We start from the raw sequence: 19,006 nt of genomic DNA on the forward strand, positions 1-19,006 counted from the left end.
CCGTTTCATGTAATCAGATGACAGAAGAAAGGCAGGCAAGTGTAACTTCTCATGAGGATAACCTAGAGATGATTCCTGGCTAACTTCCTAAAGAGTACCTAACTGCCTTTTGGGGTTTTTGATTCCGTTCTCTTTTTGGAAAATAATGACAACTGTGTTGATAAAAATGGCTTATTTTGGATAGAGTGCAATCTACTTTTAGCTGTTCTTGAAAGCCTGGAGATACAGAGATGTCTGAAGAGTCAGAGAAGAAAACCTCCCTTGCAAATACAGAGTGCTCATAATCTTAATGATTTCTCTGATTTAAGATGTTTTGTCTATTGCAGAAAATTTACAAAGGGTGATTAGAGTTCATGTAAATACCAAGGCAGAACGTGGAACTCATGGCTACATTTCATATGGCATGTTTCTATGAGACCTGCTTCAAAGCAAAGAGAGCGCTGCTGCAGGCACTGGATTCACATGGGAAATACAGGCTGCAATTATTTCTTTTGAAGATTGTATAATGCTAAGGTGTGTGTTGCATGAATACCTGCCAAAACGATTTACAAGTCCAGTTTGGTCATCAGTACAGGAGCTTCTCTCTCTGAGGTTCTTACACTTAAGAAAGTAACAGGAGATTCAGCTGAGGAAGTAATTATTGTTATTAGCTTTTGTTAGATATGAATATTGAGAAATGGTGAGCTACAGCTGTTTCTTCACTGCTGAGTGATCTTCAGGAATTACTGTCTGTCTCTGAATTCCAATCTTTACAATTACTGTATTTCTAAAAACAAAATCTCCAGTAACTTAGAGGTAGAACGTATTTCTTACTTTTCTTTAATGGATACATACTTTATTTGACAGGAATTATTTTCTCTAACAGCCTATTAAAGGAGTAGTTTGAAAACAAAGGAGAGGTTACACAGCATTATTTTCAGTTAAAGGTAATCTTTGCCCTTATTCAGTACACGCTTGTGAGTTCAGAGATCTTAATTCGCGAAGGTACTTGGCTACATTCCTGGCTTTAGGCAGACAGATAGTTTTGTTGTCCTTACTGGCACCATTCATGTGCTTCCAGTTGAGTGCGTGAACAGGTAACTGACTGAAGGCAGAGGATTATCTCAACCTTTGTCTAGAAGTTGAGTAGTATTTGTAAGAGCAAAGCTTTCGCCCAGATCAGTTTTGGGTATGCAAGTTCAATAGTTTCTGCATCCAGGACTTACAGCCTGACAAGTGTTTGTCTAGCCATTAAATCCACCAAAATCCAAATGGATGAAGGTGCTTATGTACTCTCAGAAGCTGTAGTCAATCGAAGTAAATAATTTCATATTTTTGTGCTCATATATGTATTTGCTCATGAGAATAATTTTTCTGTCTTGGTTAGTGACTCATTTGGTGAAACTGAGTCCAACCTATTTTCTGCTGAAATTATTTTCCAGTAAAAGCCTTGTAGCCAAGGTCCTCCCTATAGAACTTGAAGTGCAGGTCCCCTACCCAAGCCACAAAAGCACCCGAAGCACATGGAGCAGGAGCCCTCAGGAGTGACAGTCATTGCATTGCATGGCTGAAAAAGCCTGAATCAGCAAACCAAAATAGAACAAAATGGAAAACTAAAGAGTTCTGTGAGAAATTCCAGCCTGAACTGAAAAACAAATCTGTGACTGGCAGAAGCAGCCATGGCAGCAGAAGAATGGTTTGTGCTTCTAGAAAATGTAATTTGTGTTGCAGCTGGGACAGAAGAATATCAGCAGAAAGCAACTGTTAGGTATGGCACGTGGTACCTCTGGACAAAGTGAAAGTGCTGAAAGTAAAAATACTGTCTAGTAAAATAATTTTAGATCATGCCCTCCTTTCTGATAGCAACCCGTTTCATGGTATGTGTAACCTATGCACTTACATATTCACACACCAGGGTGAACGTGTGGTCAGCTTATCATTAAAAACCGCCCCCCAAACCTCTATTGGTCACGTTTTGTATTCAAAATATAAAATCAACATTAATTCAGACAGAGATCAGTTCAGAACAGACGTCCCTACAGTCGTTCTGGAGTGTTGTGGGTGTTGTGCCAGCACACAGCAGCAGACGTGTGTACAACATATGTCTGTGGTGTCCCCAGTGTCCCCATCCTCCAGTTCAGTGTGTGGGTGAGAGGGTGTGTGTGTGTGCACAGATGCATTTCAATGGGGGACCTGGCAGGTGAGAAGGCTCAAGTGGAGATTGCTCTGCAAGGACCAGGCATGGTGGCCACCATGGCTTGGCCCCTCTCCCACCTCGGTCCCTTCCCTGCAGGCAGAGGGGAGCCAGGGTGGACATTGGGCTGCACATGGTTACTCCTACCCCTCTTCCCACCATGCAAAAAACTCCCATCACCAGTGTGAGAGCTGATGCTTTAAACACCAGCATATTTGTGATCATCTACATCATGCAGTAAAGTCCAATCAGGAAGAGAAAGCAAAGTTCTCCGAGGAGATCTTTGAGAAGACACCTTAACGAAGGGCAGGCTACAATTGACCTCAAGACCACCACGCTGATAAAAGCAGAGTCAGCAAATGGTGAAGGGAAGTTAAAATAGTTGACACACTGTGCACCAGCGGAAGGATGAATGAATGGGTGTTCCCAACAGCAATGAATGACAAGCCGCCCTTAAGGGTAATGTTCTTTTAAGAAAGCGACCTCATGGCTCATGTAAACTGCATAGAGAGGTATGTAAACATTTTCACTGGCTGTAAAAAAATGTTATTCAACACATTTGTCATCTTGTAAAACCTCAAAGGAATAATGGCATGGAAATGTGCTGGTGTCTCATGCTAGGTTTGCAGCCTGCACTTCAATCTTCCCTTGTCTGTGTGAAATAAAATAGGTCAGCACTGCATTTTCTTTCAGAAAACCAGCTACATCGTGTTAGCTGGTTGTGTAATAACTTAGGCTCATCTCTCAAACCAATTAGCAGGGATTTTTTAAACTGGGTTAAATTTGCCTTCATTGTATTGCAATCCTTTTAGCCAGATGGATTTTACAATTTTCTTATTATTTAAATAACTTTCAGAGTACACCACAGGAAGTGTTAAATCTCTCCAATACATTTCATTGATTGCCTTTTTTCCCTCCCAACTTGCTGTGGGTATTGAACCAGTGACTCATGTCAAAACTAAGGTGAATGTCACCACTGGAGGTCAACTGAAGGCTCAATCTCAGGTGTGTTGCTTGTGTTCACTTAACGAAGTGCCCTTAATGGCAAATCAGCCATCACCCCTTCCCAGCCCTCCTTCAATGGCCATTAACCATAGGTATTTGCTGAATGTGAAGAAGATAAATAGCCAAAGGTGCACACTAAACCAAAGGGGGTCATTTTGGGGTTTTTGTTGAAAGAGGAGGGTGGTCCACGTGTGATAAAGTCCGGCACTAACCACATAGTTTGTATTACAGAGAGTAAATAACCCTGTCCTGACTCATTTTTGCCACTGCCTATCACAGATCAGTTCCACTGAAACTACACCCTAAGTTTTTTGGCAGGAAATTCCAACTATTTCACATAAACGAAGCTGTTCTGTTTTTACTGTCTAGGAAAATGTACTTTACACATATAAAACGTATAGCAGTTAATTTTTTTCCTGAAGCCAACGCTTGTTACATCATGTCCATTCCCAGTGCTGTCAATCATTATCCAGCCAGCACGTTGTTCAGAAGGTGGAGCTGTCAGGCAGAAGGAATAAAAGGTAAGAAAAGGAAAGCTTCTGCTTCTTGCTGATGCCAAGGGTGAGTGAGATTATGTTGAACCTTTCCCAGCCCTCCTTGAATGGCCATTAACCATAGGTATTTGCTGAATCTCCTTCAATGGCCATTAACCATAGGTATTTGCTGAATGTGAAGAAGATAAATAGCCAAAGGTGCACACTAAACCAAAGGGGGTCATTTTGGGGTTTTTGTTGAAAGAGGAGGGTGGTCCACGTGTGATAAAGTCCGGCACTAACCACATAGTTTGTATTACAGAGAGTAAATAACCCTGTCCTGACTCATTTTTGCCACTGCCTATCACAGATCAGTTCCACTGAAACTACACCCTAAGTTTTTTGGCAGGAAATTCCAACTATTTCACATAAACGAAGCTGTTCTGTTTTTACTGTCTAGGAAAATGTACTTTACACATATAAAACGTATAGCAGTTAATTTTTTTCCTGAAGCCAACGCTTGTTACATCATGTCCATTCCCAGTGCTGTCAATCATTATCCAGCCAGCACGTTGTTCAGAAGGTGGAGCTGTCAGGCAGAAGGAATAAAAGGTAAGAAAAGGAAAGCTTCTGCTTCTTGCTGATGCCAAGGGTGAGTGAGATTATGTTGAACCTTTAAAGATAGAGTCCCCTTTCTCTGCCCCACCCCCTGCTCCTATATAACACGTGCTGCATTTAAGCAACACCTGCTTTTACCCAGCTGGTGGTGGGCTGTGTGTGCCTGCTCCTCCCCACTGCCGATGGATGCTCTCACCCCCAGCCCCCTTGGATGGCTTTGCGTGGGTGCCACCGCGCTTTTGGGGATGGTTGTCCTCTGCACGGCCAAGAAGAACCCGGTGGAGAAGAGGAAGGTGCTGATCCGGAGCCTCCTGCCCACTTTGCTGGGGCTGCTGTGCGTGGCCACCCTGGGGGCTGGTGGGGGGCTGGTGGTCTTCTGCGCCGTGAGCCTGGTCTTCTCCACGTACCTGGGCAGCAAGGAGCTGCTGCCTGTGGCTGGGAAAGCCGTGCTCATCACAGGTAAGGTGCCATGGGCAAGGAAAAACTGGCTTTTCTCATAAGTGGGCTTGAAAACTTTGTGTCCTCAGGTTACGTATCTATGAAATGCGTGCTCATAATGTTTCCTCTTATTTTTATTTTATTTTTTTTTCTTTCTCTTGTTTTATTTGCTTTGCCTGAGATGTTTTTTTCCAGGTAAGTAAGTGTTCTGAAATTAAGTAGAAAAGCATCTTGATAGATGCTATTATTTTTTAGTGTCTCATTTAATCTTTACAAGTAGCTTTTTAGACATACTTGTGAAATTAACTGGTGCAAAAGGCATGAGAATACTTACGGTGGTCTAATTTTTTAGGAGAGACGTTAATTTCTGGAAGCCCTCAGAGTGCTACATTCATATATTACTTTTGTTTACTTGAATTCATCGCGCTGGGGACGGGTGTGCGGTTATCTTTCGGTGTGCACGCTTACACAGTGCACACCGTGTATATCATGCATGTATTTCAAGGCAGTGGTTTGGTGCCATTTCTTTGAAATGATGTATGAAATCATTTGGGAGTAATTTCCCTCACAAGCAGTGAAAGTTCACCGCTAATGAATTCAGCCTCTATTAACACTCTGATCTACTCAAAAGCCACTTTTAGTTTGCAGGGATGGCATTTTTGTAGTTTTATGGCTTTTCTCCTGTTTCTTCTAAAACTTTAAATGTTGTTTATTTGTGTTAATCAAACCTTCTACCAGAGAGCCTGCCAACTGCTTCTTGCACTGTTAACTTGCTCTTTTTTAGTTTTATTTTTCCCCCTCTGGAAAGCTGAATTAAGTTGCTTTGGTTTATATAGCTATTTCTTGCAGAATTTCATTTTGTTTTATAGGGACACCTGGAAATAATTTAGATTTGCCTAGCAAGCATTAATACAGGGATTAAATGCTGAAGTGAAGGGGAGGACAAGATGAGCAGCACGTTCTCCCCTCGTGGTTTATCTGCCAGCTGGGTTTCTCCCTGCAGGTGTTTCAGATGAAAATGAGTATCGGGTGGGGGGGACAGGGAGTACTCCTTTTCCCACCCCTGCAGGTGAGGGTTTTTCTGTTTGCACTTGGGCATCTTCTTGCTCTTTGCAAGACTGCAGTTTTTCAAGAAAGAGGACTGTCTCAGAGCTTATCTGCTCTAGAGAACTTGAATTGGAGGAATATAGGGAAGTGAAGAACACTTGGGTATATTCCAGCGAGGGAATGTGCTTTTGTTGTACCTGTGCTGCAGCTGTCCTGAAGAAATGCAAGTTTGGACACCTCTGGCAGCTGACACATCTGAGAAGGTTCTTCTTGGTCTGTATTTGAATCCGGACTGGTATGCAATCACTCAATCAAACTCTGAAACAAAAGTTTTACTCAACACATTTCTTGATTAAATTGCTCTTCCCCATACCAGTGGTGGGATGTGTGTCTGCATGCATGTGTAGGTGCGAGGTGCCTTGAAATCAATTTTGATGTTGCTTTCTCCAATTTAGACAGGACTTGAAGTAGGCACTTCATGGGAAATGGTGGGGGTTTTATTTTTATTTTTTTTTCTTTCCATACCCTTTTCAGCCCCGCAGGGTTGGGGAATGCTGCTGTGCTCTGCGCATCACTTGTGGGCTGACTGCCCTTGGCCAGAGGATGGAGTCATCTCTGTGCTTCTCTCCCTGGGTTTTATCAAATATTGCTCTGATCCTCTTTTGAGTGTCCCTTGCACAGGTGCTGCTGTGTGTTACTTATTTAAGCCAGCCAGTTGTCAAAATGCTTTTTCACATGAGTAACTGTGGGCATGTGAGCAGTTTTAAAGTCATTGGTGAAACATTTCTGTTGATCCTCTTGCTGGGAGTGAGTGCTTCAGTGTCCTTAAACAGAAGCTTTTGGGCATGCGAACGCTTTAGTGTAGTTTGGTAGACCCAGTAGCCAGCTGCCCTAAAAATTAAATTACTATGAAGATTGGAAGTAGCAGGAATTAAAACATTTTTGCCTCGGTTATTCTGTGTCCAGTGGGATGAATGTCTCCAGTTAACTTGGTCTTGTCATTCTTGATGTGTCACTTGGTGTTTCTGATGCTCAGTGTGAGCTGGTGATAAATTCTCAGTTACTTTCAGTATTGAGTGTTTTTCTTGTAATAAAGCATCTAATCATTCACCAATTGTTATTTTTGACATAGAAGCAAGGGGGTAGGGGGCAATTCTCTATTTCTTCCCTGTAGAGACCTAACTACCCTTTGAATTTTATGAGTTGAAGGGTTTTCTCTGGACTTCAGTAAGAGATCTGAAACCCAATCAGAATTGTTTTGATAAAAGCTGGGGACAAACCCTGTGGCACGCACAGACAAGCACTGCTTTTTATTTCCTCCTCAGGAGATAAAAGTTGTTAACACTTTGCTCCTTCCCAAGTTAAAACTGCGCTGTAAAACTTAAGTAATATGTAGCTCTGTGGCTGTGTACTTGCTGGGGAGGATGAAAGGGAAAGGATTTGATCCAGAAAATAGGGTTATTCACTAAAAAAAAAAAAAAAGGAAAAACATTCCACCCTCAAACTCAGCAATCTGTCATGTCTTTGGGATATTTGCAGGCTTCTTCATGTCTCTTTAGGGAATTCCAAAAATGCAGGTTTGCTCTTCTCTTTTGGATCAGGGCTGCGAGAAGCAAAGTGTGATGTATGTGGTGTTCTGGTGCATCTTCAACAAATGCAGACTTCAAAAAATGCCACAAGGTGTTTATTTTTTTTTTAAAGAATTAAGTAGAGCATGAGTAATTCTTCTCAACATGTTACTAAATTCCTGGATCAATCAATGTATGTGTTTCCTTCAAATCACCTGGAATTAATTTTTTTTTTTCACCTTTCAGCACTAAATCCCCAGTTAAAAGACAGAACCCAGAAATGAAGATCTAGTGTGATTAAGATTAATCTCTTTGGCAGCCAAATTCTATTTTTCTGTGGATTTGGAGTGCAGGAGCAGGCCTGTGAATGACTAGGCTGATATGCGCCTTGGTGTGCCAAAATCACAGGTTAATCCTTGTAAGTTGCTGGTAGGGGTAAGGAAGGAGTATTGCAGCTCTTTCACAAATGAGGAAATGAGGAAAAAAAAAAACAAAACTGGCAGGAGTCCCATCCCTTTGTCCCACGGTCAGGTTTCCAGCCACACAGGTGGGTTTGGAAGCTGAGCATTTATATAACAAATGTCCATCACAGGAGATGGCCAAGCCCTGGGGCAGCTCCAGGGATCTTGGTGCACATCAGCATCCAGCAGCCTTCTTTGCTGCAGTTACACCAGAGGGTGCAGTGCCCTGTCGTGGGATGTGCTGGTGGAGCTCTGCTTTACAGTGTAAAAACTGTGTTAATTTCTTAAACTCCTCTTTTTCCTCCTGGTATTGTCCTTTACAAAAGGATCCTTCACGGAGAGTCTTGGTGGGCAGATGGGCGAGGTGGTTCCTTCCTCGCCAACTAGCACATGGGAGGAATGGAAACCTGAATTAAAAAAAAAAGACACAGGAGTGAGAACACTTAGAAGTGTCTTAAGATAGTGGCTGCAAAATATTGTGTCAACGGGAGAAACTTGTGAATCGATTGACCTGTTAGTTAAATATTAATCATTGTTCAGTTCCTCCCACCCGGTAACAATCATGGTTGCAAAGATCGTTGTTCCGTATTTGCTCTAACAGTGAGTGCTTCCTGCATTTGGTAGTTCACTGCTTTATAGGACAAAGTTTGGGAATAAGTTTAGAAGAGAATAGAGAGGATAAGAGAAATCCTGACGCAAGTTTGCATGAATTAAATAGTTGGTGCTATTTGGCTTAGCTTAAAAATGCAATTCTGAAGCTTTCTCAGGGTTTGAAAACATTGAACTCCTTTTCAGGTAAAGAAACAGTAGCTCAGCTTTGGCTTGGTGGCAACCTGGGACAAAAAAGTATCAGAAGGATCTGCGTGGAAGATATTAGAATAAAATAATGCTACTTCTTGGATTTAAGAAATATAATCCAATAATTTTTTTGAATTCCAATGCCCTATAGTTGCTTTGTTCATCTGAGATTTCAAATTAAAATAGTTGTGTCGTTTTTCTTGGGTAGTTTTTTCTTCCCCCTAGATACTTTTGTTATCAGGTTTCATTCTGAATATTTGTATAAACTAAATCTGGGGTTTTATTTCTTCTGTATGTATGAAGTAAGCCTTAAAAATCTGTCAGTGGTAGACTATGAACTGATGCCATTGGCTGTGAGCCAAGAGGCCAAGATCTGTCACTCTTTGTGGAACATTCAGAGATCTATCTCCTCAAACTTTCAGATCTGAACCTTTCCTCCCACAGTCAGGTATATTTCCAGTTTATTTCGTCATCTTTTTGGTTATATTTGCATGTATTTCCAATTAATGTTTTTTTAGATGATGGTTTAGGACAGACCTACTCTTCAGATGTCTTTTTCGATGCTTTCAGGAAGCGACACTGGGATTGGACATGCACTGGCTAAATACCTGGATAACTTGGGTTTTGTTGTGTTTGCTGGGGTTTTGAATAAGGACGGACCTGGAGCTGAGGAACTGAGACGGACCTGTTCTCAGAGGCTCTCTCTCCTGCAGCTGGATATAACCAATGCCACCCAAGTCAAGGAAGCCTATCTAAAAGTCTCAGAGAAGGTGCAAAATACAGGTATGGCTTTTTTGACATTATAATGGGCATCCTAATGTAGGTGCTTACAAGGTCCATCTCTTACCCGTTGGCTGCGTTGTGGCTTTCGTGTGCAGGTCACTTCCATGCTGCAGTATGTGGACAGTCAAGGTATTTATATTGGGAATTCCTGCTTTCTGGGACCTATGAAAAATGGTGATGATTGTTCAAGGAGGGGATACTGTGCATCTGTATCTGCAGATAATATCTGCTTTGATCTGGAGGTAATCTTTATGGATTTGACTTCTTGCTGTATAGCTGTCCTGTGCTTTCTCCTCTTCCCAGGGCTCTGGGGAGTCGTGAACAACGCAGGCATCCTGGGCTTCCTTGCTGACGGTGAGCTGCTCCCCATGAGCACCTACAGGCAATGCATGGAGGTGAATTTCTTTGGGGCTGTAGAGGTGTCCAAGATCTTCTTACCATTACTTCGGAAATCCCAGGGGAGGCTGGTTAACATGTCCAGCATGGCAGGTGAGCTGAACTAAAGCACCAAATGAATTTCTGGTACAACAGAAAAAACAAGGAACTTCCTTGGCAAAAAAGCTGAGGAAGGTGTTGGTCAGCCTTGCTTGTCAATACACCCAGGGAATTGGTATCTAGGTAATAAGTGTGGGGTTTTCTTTTGTTTGGGAGACTGTTGCCAAAAACCAGCCCTTAAAGCAGAAGATTTTAGTAATGCTAAAAATGTGCTGTTATATAAAAGATGGTGAAATTCAGATCATGTGTTATAGATGCTATGGGTGATAGCTTTGTGAGTTTCCAGAAAGATGGATGGTAAATCACAGATGTTTCTATAACATATCACTGCAGAAGTCTGTGACCATCTCGGTTTGTGTGTTGTTGAACCACATCATGGAGATGCCCAAAAGCTGTCTGCCTTTTCAGAGATGGGCTCTCTTCCATTTGGGCTGGTTACAGTTAAAGTTTTGACCTTTTTTTAATACTTTGGGTTAAAATTGAAGCATAAATATATTTTGGGTATGTTCATGACATTTGCCATTTGTAACAGTCTATAATAAATGTTGGATATTTCAGTTGGGCAGCTCTACCCCTGCACCCTTGTAGGGCTCATGTTAAAGTGAGAAAACATGATGATAAAGCATCCCCTGAAGAGAAACATTTAGTCCTTCAAGACCAGAAGGCAGTTTTATTTTTTGCTGCATTCTATGTTTTTCTCCAGAGTGCGCAGTCCTAGAGCATGGTCTGCTAATAACCTGGGACCTGAACAGACTGTGTGTGTTTATATTTGTCTAAAAATATTTTGGTTATCTTCCTAGAAATACTTTAGCCTAATTTATTAGCAAAGTGGTACTTTTTTAATCAATAAAATAACTCTTTAAAAACAGCATATAATATACTTTCTAGTTTTGACCCATAAATTGGGTCCTGTTCTCACTATATATATGCCTTTATAACATAATCTTCTAGTCTAGGAGGACAGCTGAGATGCTAAGTTGTAGGAACTGAAGTAATACAGTGTCTGGTAGCCAACAGCTGGGGAGCAAGAATGCTCCTTTAAAAATGAGACCTGCCAGAAGCAGGATGTCATGATGCTGGAAAGTATTTTGGCTTAAGGCCTCTTAAGCATTTACTGTTTCCTTTGCTTCCCAAATGTTTCTTCACCTTTTCTTCTTGGACCCTTATTTCTGTGCAGTTGGTGTCCACTTGAATCCTGCTGTATTGCTGAGGTGGCTTGTGCAAGCACTACCTTGTGTTCATGGCTTATGTTGAGGATGTGGCCTCAGCCCAGCTTTGACACTGTGTCTTCTGTTTGCTTTTTATAATCCCAAATATGTTTTGTATCTGTATGTCTGTGTTTGTGGTTTGTTGCTGACACTTTAAGAAATCAGAGCTGAATTAAAAGAAGGACCTTTCCTGGTGCTGCTCTGCCCACCAACCCTTGCAAGAACGGAGACAGCGGACAGACCTCTGTTTCTCTGAGCACCTGGGTGGTGTTTTGGGGCAGATGTCTTAATTCTTGGCATGAATTTTCAAGCTGCCTTGTAGGGATAAATGGAGAGCTGCTCTGTGCTGAATAATTTGCCCTTACAGGAGTTGATAACGAGCCTGCTTAAACTGTAGCTGTTCGCGCAGATGTTCTCACACACGAGCTGGTTTGGGTAAATAGCTTCCTCTTAACGCAGGGTCTGAGGGTCCTTTGGTAGAACATTAGCAGAAAAGGTTAGTGAGGTCTCGTTGTGCCGAATCTATTCCTGTCTGCACAGAGCTAATTTAACTGGACTCGGTTAGCCTGACCTCAGAGGGAAAGAGTACGCGGTTCAGTTGGCTCAAACCAATTGGAACTCAAACTTATTCAGATGCATACAGAAGAATAATTAACATATAATTGGCCTGAGTTCTTCAAAGGGATGACTCCGCGTGAGAAGCCCCCGTGATACCTTGGTCGTTGTGGTACAAAACCCAATAAATGGCACCAGTGGCTTACTCGAAAATTCCCGTGTTGAAGTATTTTCTATTAAAAGATTCGAATACCTGGAGATAAATGTGTAACGTGTGGAAGGGAGGCCGTGCCAGAGGATGTGCCCAACTGGCTATGCAGGCAGGAGGTGTTGTGTGGCCCAAGGAGAAGGGTTGGCCATTCTGTTCCCTCCTCACCGCTGTGTCAACACAGCCCATGGTGGCTGTGATGACCCCTAAATCTGGCAGTGATATTCTGTGCGGGGATAACACCAATCTTGGGGAGAAATCTTGAGGTGGGGAGCTGAAGAAGGGAAGTTCAAATCAAAGCGTCTTTGGATTTTTCTAAAGAAATGACAGTCTGCCAGTTTATGGAACAGAGGAAATCTCTGTATTTGGGAGAGAGTCTTTTCTGGAAGCTTTTGTTTTGTAAGCATATGGATTTACTTTAAATTAATGAAAAATACTGGCTGTTTTCTATCTTTTTTTCCATCTGAAAAAATGCTGCTGGGACTGGAAGAGATGAGATATAACTCCAGGCAAGGGATCTGCTTCCATGATGGGTCTCGGAGAGCCCTGTTGCCTGGGTGGTGTGATTCCAGCTTTGGTTTATCTGTAGAGGTTTTGCTCTGCTGTCTCTGGTCTTTCTGAAACTAGCTGGAAAGAACTGGAAGATAAGTTGGCTTTATAAAGCTAAGATTGAGATTACTTACCCTGTTGTAACTGTGGTTTATAGTAGGAGCTTGAAATTCGTGTTACAGTGACAAGAACAGCGGCATTAAACTATTGCTTCACTATTTATATGAACTAAAACATTATCTGTGTTTCTGAAACCAACAGTCATAATTTTCAGTAGTTTTTACCCTTAAATGCAATACAATTTATTTTTTCTGCCATACAAGGTGTCTTATCAGGTGTTACTGAGCATAACTGCTATAAGCAACTGCTAATTTACAACTTTCACTTTTTTTTAACCTCCAGAAAGGAATGATTCCCTCACTGACTTGTCTTTAACCTCAGTGAGAGACGCATAATTTTGGTTGCACTATAATCTTCCTTCTAAATCACGAAAATAAAGGCTGGAAAGAGCTGCCGTTGAGTTTTATCATGTTTATATTGCTCCTGCAGGAGGCATTCCACTACCGAGGTATGCTGCATACGGTGCATCAAAAGCAGCTCTGTCCATGTTTTCTGGAGTAATGAGGCAAGAGCTTTCCAAATGGGGAATTAAAGTTGCTGCAATTCATCCGTCAGGCTTCCGAACAGGTTGGTGTTTGACATTTTGGGTAGTGCTTTCTGCCTCTCCTCTCTCCCTGTAGTCCAGCATCCTCAAACAGAGCCTTCGGTGATTCTCAGTCAGAATTTTTTTTCCCCCATTTTTCACATGGGTTATGGAAATTAAGATTGGTGTTTTTTGGGAGAGATGCTCCCTCCAGCTCTGCATGCTACCTGCCTCTGCCTCGTGAGTGTAGCTTTCCCCTCAGCAGGGAGAAGGAGGAAAATAAATAAATGCTGACTTGGCTGTGAGAGCACCTTTTTAGGTACAGCTGGTAACCAAACAATGCATAAACCCCATGTTTTTTGTGTAGTCTGTGCTTCGTGCCTTCCCTTCCCTTCTCTTCCGGGTAGAAGCCCTCTCAGCTAACCAGCTGTTTTGTTCTTCACTGACCTAGTTTATGAGCACTGTGAACCGGGGTGGTGGTGGAGAACAGCTCACTATTAATTATAGATGATTTTTTTTTTTTAATTCAGCCCCAAACCCACTTGCTATCCTGTGATGCTGCTCTTGCAGGTATACAAGGCACATCCGACTTGTGGGGTAAGCAAGAAAAGGAGCTGATGGAGAACCTCCCAGCAGACACAAGGCAAGACTACGGTGAGGACTATCTCTTGGGGCTGAAGAGCTACCTCCTGCACATGCCTGCCTACTGTGATGCCGACCTCTCCCCTGTGCTGAGCGCCATCCTGCACGCCTTGCTGGCCAAGAGACCCCACGGCTTGTACACCCCTGGCAAAGGGGCTTACCTGCCCCTCTGCATCTTCTGCTACTTTCCCCTCTGGTTCTATGACTTTTTCATGGGTAAGATGCTGAGTACTGAGCCTGTCCCAAGGGCGCTGAGAACAGCAGAAGCTGAAAGCAAGAATCTCTAAGGTATCCATCAGCGTTTGTCTTGCTTGAGGAGATAACTGGGGAAAAACTCTTCTAAAGACACTGCTATTTATTGTACTGTATTTGCTAAATTCCATTTACGCTGCCTTACAAACAGAGGTAAATCTTTGTGTGAAGAGTAATGTTCAGGAAAAGCAGTGGATAAACAGAAATAGAAAGCTATCCCCAGATGGGGCATCTTTGGAGGAATTCCAATGATTTTGTGATGTCTTTGAATCCTGCCTTCTGTGTAAGGTATCTCCTGAGATTATACAGTTCCTCTCTGCATCAAAAGGCACCACCAACACACAGAGATGTAGAACCTGTTTTTCAAAACAAAAAAAAAACCTTGAGAGTTAACAGCCTTCTTGCACTCTAAGGAGTTGCATATGTTGCTATCATTGGAGAGATTTAGCAATGTCTAATGGAAATCTTTCTCACTGCAGCTTCAGCGTAATACGATGGGTTTTTTTTTTGGTTCTGTTGCTGTTGGAGCTGAGAAATGATTGACCTTGTTTTTCCCCCAAAATTTTGTGAAGTATAGTTGTGATGTTTGTAATGTGTACTCTTTGCTAGACTAAGCAACGTAGATTAGGTGGGGGGAAAAATGAACAAAGATCAAGACCTTCACGAAGAAGCGAACAATCTCCTTTCTACAGTATTAGAAAAAGTAATAGTAAGTATATCAGCTGCTAATTTGATATGACTGTCTTGGTCATTCTGTACATTGCCTGTATATGCTTGTGCTTCTTTAATTATTAGTAAACTCTGATCTCAGTTCTGCTTTTTGTACAATTCCTTACTCAGTTCTGGGCTTATGAAGAACTCACATTTTTGCCCTCTTCTCCTGACACCTTCCAGTGTCGCCTGCTGCTTTGGGGAGAGTTTGTGCTGACTCCTCTAAGATCAGCGAGCCTTCAGGTTGGCATTACTGGAGTCCAGCATCTGGCTTCTGACAGATTTTGGTCACTCCTCTTCCCTAAATTCATTCTAGGAACATCAGGTGCCCTCCTTGCTGCTGGCTGTCCCTGTGCCCTGTACCATAAAATGTTCAGTGATGCCAAGTTGGGCAGCTCGCCTATATTTTTCCTTTCCCACTCCCTTTTTGCATTTCCCATCACATCCTCAGGCTTTGAAAGTCTGTGATATTTTGAAAGAAAGCCTCATTCTCCTGGGTTCCCTGGTTTGGCCATCTGTCCTGTGCCTTGCTCTGACAATATGCTTGCTTTTCTGATGATGAAAAATTCAAAGTCATTACATTCTGGGCTTTAAATGTAGATGCACTCTTCTTTCCTTTCTGAGCAACTCCTAGTCTTCTATCATAATCCAACGCATGTGATGTGCTCTTGCCGTCAACTGAACAAAATCACAATTTAATTTGCATCTGTAGTACTTGTTCCATCTCTTGCTGCATCTTTACATCAGTGCAAGACTCCGGTGAGTGCCCAGGGGATGCTCAGCAGACTTCCCCCACCATTTTAATTCATGCCCTGTGTGGAAATCCTCCTGTCCTGTAAACTTTGTCATGATTATTGCTTTTGCTACTGAGGCTTATCTCCTTGTGAGTTTATATCAGTCCCCTCATTACAGACTTTTGCTTTTCTTTTCAGAAAGTGTGACCAAAAATGTTTTTCACTCAGAAAATCTGGGACTATTTCTATCTCTCTTCCCATTTCTTCCTTTATCTATTTCCCAATTTTTTAATTTGTCAGCACAAGTGCATAATAAAAAAAAATGTAAAGATTTAGTAACTGGCTTGTAGTGATACTTCTTCTGTCTCATCTGACCCTTTGTACTTTTGGGGACTGGTGCTACAGCCCCTCCCTTCCCAGGCTGCCCTTGTTCCCACAGTAGGAGACCACTGAGGAGGAAGGTGATTGGGGACCTTCTCCAGGGAAAGGGGATGAAGTGGCAGTCGGTGCCTTGTTTTGGGCAGGACATGGACCCCAACGGCTCAAAGGCAGCCTGTGAGCTGAAAGGAAAGGTGGGTGTGGAGCCAGGGATGTGCTGGGTGGCAACCTCTGAATTTTGGCTGCCTTCAGGGTGAGGGAGCTTGCTGCCAGTTACCCTATCTCCATCTCCATCTTGGACGGAGGTGGTTGTTTTTCACTTGACACCCAATTTAGGTGTAACTTAGGTGGGCTGGAATTTTGCCCTTAGGCACATTTTGCATTATACGACCAAAATTGTTCTTAACAGCCAGCTAGCTGTTTTGTGTAGCAATGTTCATAACAATCTTTAATTGTTGCTTTGTTATTTGGCTGTGGTTATAAAATGTAAATGTTTTTCTCCCCTTCACTTTTTTAATAGGTATGTTGTCTTGCACGTTGCAGACATATTAAACTAGGCATCTACATGGAAGATTTGATTTAATTTCTTTTTTTTTACTTTTATTTCCCTGGAAATTTGTGTTCTAAATAGCCATTTTGCATCTCTTCACCTAACTACAAAGATATTTTAGCAAGTCTCAAATAATTGTGGTATCAAAGATTGTTATTGTTTTGTTCCTATAGGGATCTTAGTTTGTGTTTTAAAGATAATTCTGTTGTAACACATTATTGAATTATGTGTCATTTAATGGGCTGTAGCATTAGAGGTAAATTTCTTTTCCTAATAGCTTGCACTGCAAATAATCCAAACTGAGACTGGGAGAATTGCAGAATAAATTGTGGGTGTTTGTGGCCAATGCACCCGTGTGGATGCTAACGCTGGTGGTAGCTTGTGCTCTCAAGGACCAATGTCTAGGTCTTGTGCTCCTTTGGTTACTAAAAAGGCTGATTTAATACAAAGCTGGTTTAGTGGTGGGAAGAGAGGATGTTTAGTTCTAGCAGGGGAAACCGATGTATTAAAAACCCCAAACTAAAGACCATTATTTGAGCCTGTTTTCTAAGACAACATTTCTTACAAAAAGCATATGGCGTGAAGAAAAGCATCTGAGAAATTGGCTGTAGCCCTAGAAAAGGGTTAATAAATAATGCTCTGAAATCTCACTTAATGCCCCACACTAATCAAGAGTGTATACATTAAAAAAACCACATGTGTATAGTTTAAAAGGGGTTATGTGCTGCAGAAATCATGATTAAAGAGTAGATTTTAAACACGTCCCTCTGATCCAGCCTCTGGAATGCAGGTTGTGACCAAGAGTAAATGCTGTTGGAGGCTTTTTACCAAGTGAATCCCTGGCTGGTGTCCCGGGGCTCCCTCTCTCCTACTTTGCCTTTATTCCTCTGGCTGACATCTGTTCTTACTTCATGTGAAAATGGATTTTAAGACATGTAGATTTGATGAGACAAAAGGTAAGTTATAAAGTATTTTGGTTTTATAACCATATCTAATATGTGCTTCTAGCACTGTGAGCTGGGGAAGAGGCTCAAAATATTAGGTGTTTTTGTGGTTATGTCACTGGCTGGCCATGGCAGAAAGCCACAGTGTGGAAGTCTTGGTTGCCACCTATTAAAGGACCATCTCTGCGTTTCAAGAAGCGTTAGTGTGTGGGACTGTCGGTGTGGCTGGAGGTAAGGAAAAGGGCTGTGACAGTTTAAAGTGTGTTCAAATGAGAGCTCTGACAGTGAGTTTTGGGTTGGATAAAACTTGAGGTGTAGGAGAGTGAGGAGCTCTGGGTCAATGAGGGTTACGGACCCTTGTGGGGACAGGGATTAGTCCTAAAAGGGCTTTCAAGCTCTCTAGGAGCTTGAGCAGCCCCTTCTGCCTCAGGCTGTTTTATGCTGCCTTGATAAGAATTATACACAACTTTGTTCAAGCTAAAGCCATCGACATAGCATCAAATACATACAGTAATCTTAAAGCCATTTTTTCACCGGTAGAGGCCAAAAACAGGGACGGGGAGAAAGGGAATAGTTGCTTTTTTTAAAATTTATTAAGCATGAGGAGAAGCTTAGTTATTTCTAAATTAATGTATTTAAAATTCAGCTATGTGACTGGTAAAACAACTTCTTACTGTTAAGATATGCATGAATATTAGAGAATCCCAGATTTGGCAAGTTTGAGTCCCTGCTGTCCTGAGAAGAGAGGGAATAACTTCCATGTTCCTATGAGTGTGTCCCCTATTGTGTATAAGGGTTTGTTGTTTATAGTTGTGTAAGAAAAGTCGTTTATGATTTTTGTATGTATTCTTTATACCAAGGAGAGGCTTCCAGGAAATTTTCAGACCTCAGTGATGTCAAAACGCGCCAGTTTGCTGTAAAATAACCAATCTGAGCACAACATAGCTCAGATGCAGTAAAATGGGTCACACTTCAGTCACTTGAATCGGAGAGTCCACCTCTGGCCATCAGCACCCACTTGTGTATCAATAATATTTACAGCACATTTGGGATAATTATGTGAGTTTGGTAATTTTTCCTAAAGAGACTGGTTCTGGGATCCTTCCTGGGACAAAACATTGCCTGGTTTAGCCTTTTTATGGCTGTGTTTTGTAAGCCAGCTGGATTCCCAACATGATGCAATGCCCAAGCGTATTGTGCATCGTGGAGTCATCATATTTCTAGGAACGCTCAAAGAAAATTCCTTTGAAATAAAATTCATGCAGGCTTCAAAGGAAAAGCGTTCAAACAAAAGATCTTGGCTCTTGCAATGAAATTAACAGGAGGGTGTTGGTTGGTTTTTTTTTTGTGGTTTTTTTTTTTTTTTTCTTTTGTTAAAAGGGTTAGGATACGTAAATGGAAAATATCGCCGCTGCCAGGAAACACCCGATGCGTTGGATCTTGAGGTGCAATTGCTCCTGCTCAAACTTGTCAGCTGAGGTAGAGCTCCCTGGAATGCAGACACCGTCGTAGGCAGTATTTCAATAGCCAATGCTTTTGTCATCCAAGCTGAAGATTAGAGCTGTTGCTGTTCAATTATAGATGTATTGTGGCAACCTTGAGACAGTGGGCTTTTACTATAGTAAGAGAGGTAATTGCTTTTATTTTTAAAGCATGACCAAATCATAAATCAAGAATCACTGACATCTCATGAAAGGAGGAGAGTTTTAAATCTATTTAATAGGGTAAATGGGTTTTAAGCATGTTGGATAGGTCATTGTAACCTAAGCTAAT

At 41.9% G+C, this 19,006-nt stretch overlaps 1 protein-coding gene across 1 annotated transcript; it reads left to right on the top strand.

Moving 5' to 3' along the window:
• The first annotated feature begins 4,325 nt into the window (after positions 1-4,325).
• Positions 4,326-15,658, top strand: HSD17B2 (hydroxysteroid (17-beta) dehydrogenase 2). The gene is made up of 5 exons (XM_014942225.1): positions 4,326-4,728; positions 9,152-9,364; positions 9,668-9,853; positions 12,929-13,066; positions 13,593-15,658. Exons 1-5 carry the CDS (start codon positions 4,452-4,454, stop codon positions 13,949-13,951), a joined length of 1,173 nt encoding a protein of 390 aa, XP_014797711.1. The 5' UTR covers positions 4,326-4,451; the 3' UTR covers positions 13,952-15,658.
• Positions 15,659-19,006: the final 3,348 nt, after the last annotated feature.

This window comes from Calidris pugnax, unplaced genomic scaffold, assembly GCF_001431845.1.
Source record: "Calidris pugnax isolate Ruff unplaced genomic scaffold, ASM143184v1 scaffold28, whole genome shotgun sequence".
NCBI lineage: Eukaryota > Metazoa > Chordata > Aves > Charadriiformes > Scolopacidae > Calidris > Calidris pugnax.

Coding starts and splice junctions, on each gene's coding strand:
- HSD17B2 (XM_014942225.1), top strand. CDS start 4,452: ATGGATGCTCTCACCCCCAGCCCCCTTGGATGGCTTTGCGTGGGTGCC. Junction 4,729..9,151: donor GAAAGCCGTGCTCATCACAG/GTAAGGTGCCAT, acceptor CGATGCTTTCAG/GAAGCGACACTGGGATTGGA. Junction 13,067..13,592: donor TCCGTCAGGCTTCCGAACAG/GTTGGTGTTTGA, acceptor CTGCTCTTGCAG/GTATACAAGGCACATCCGAC.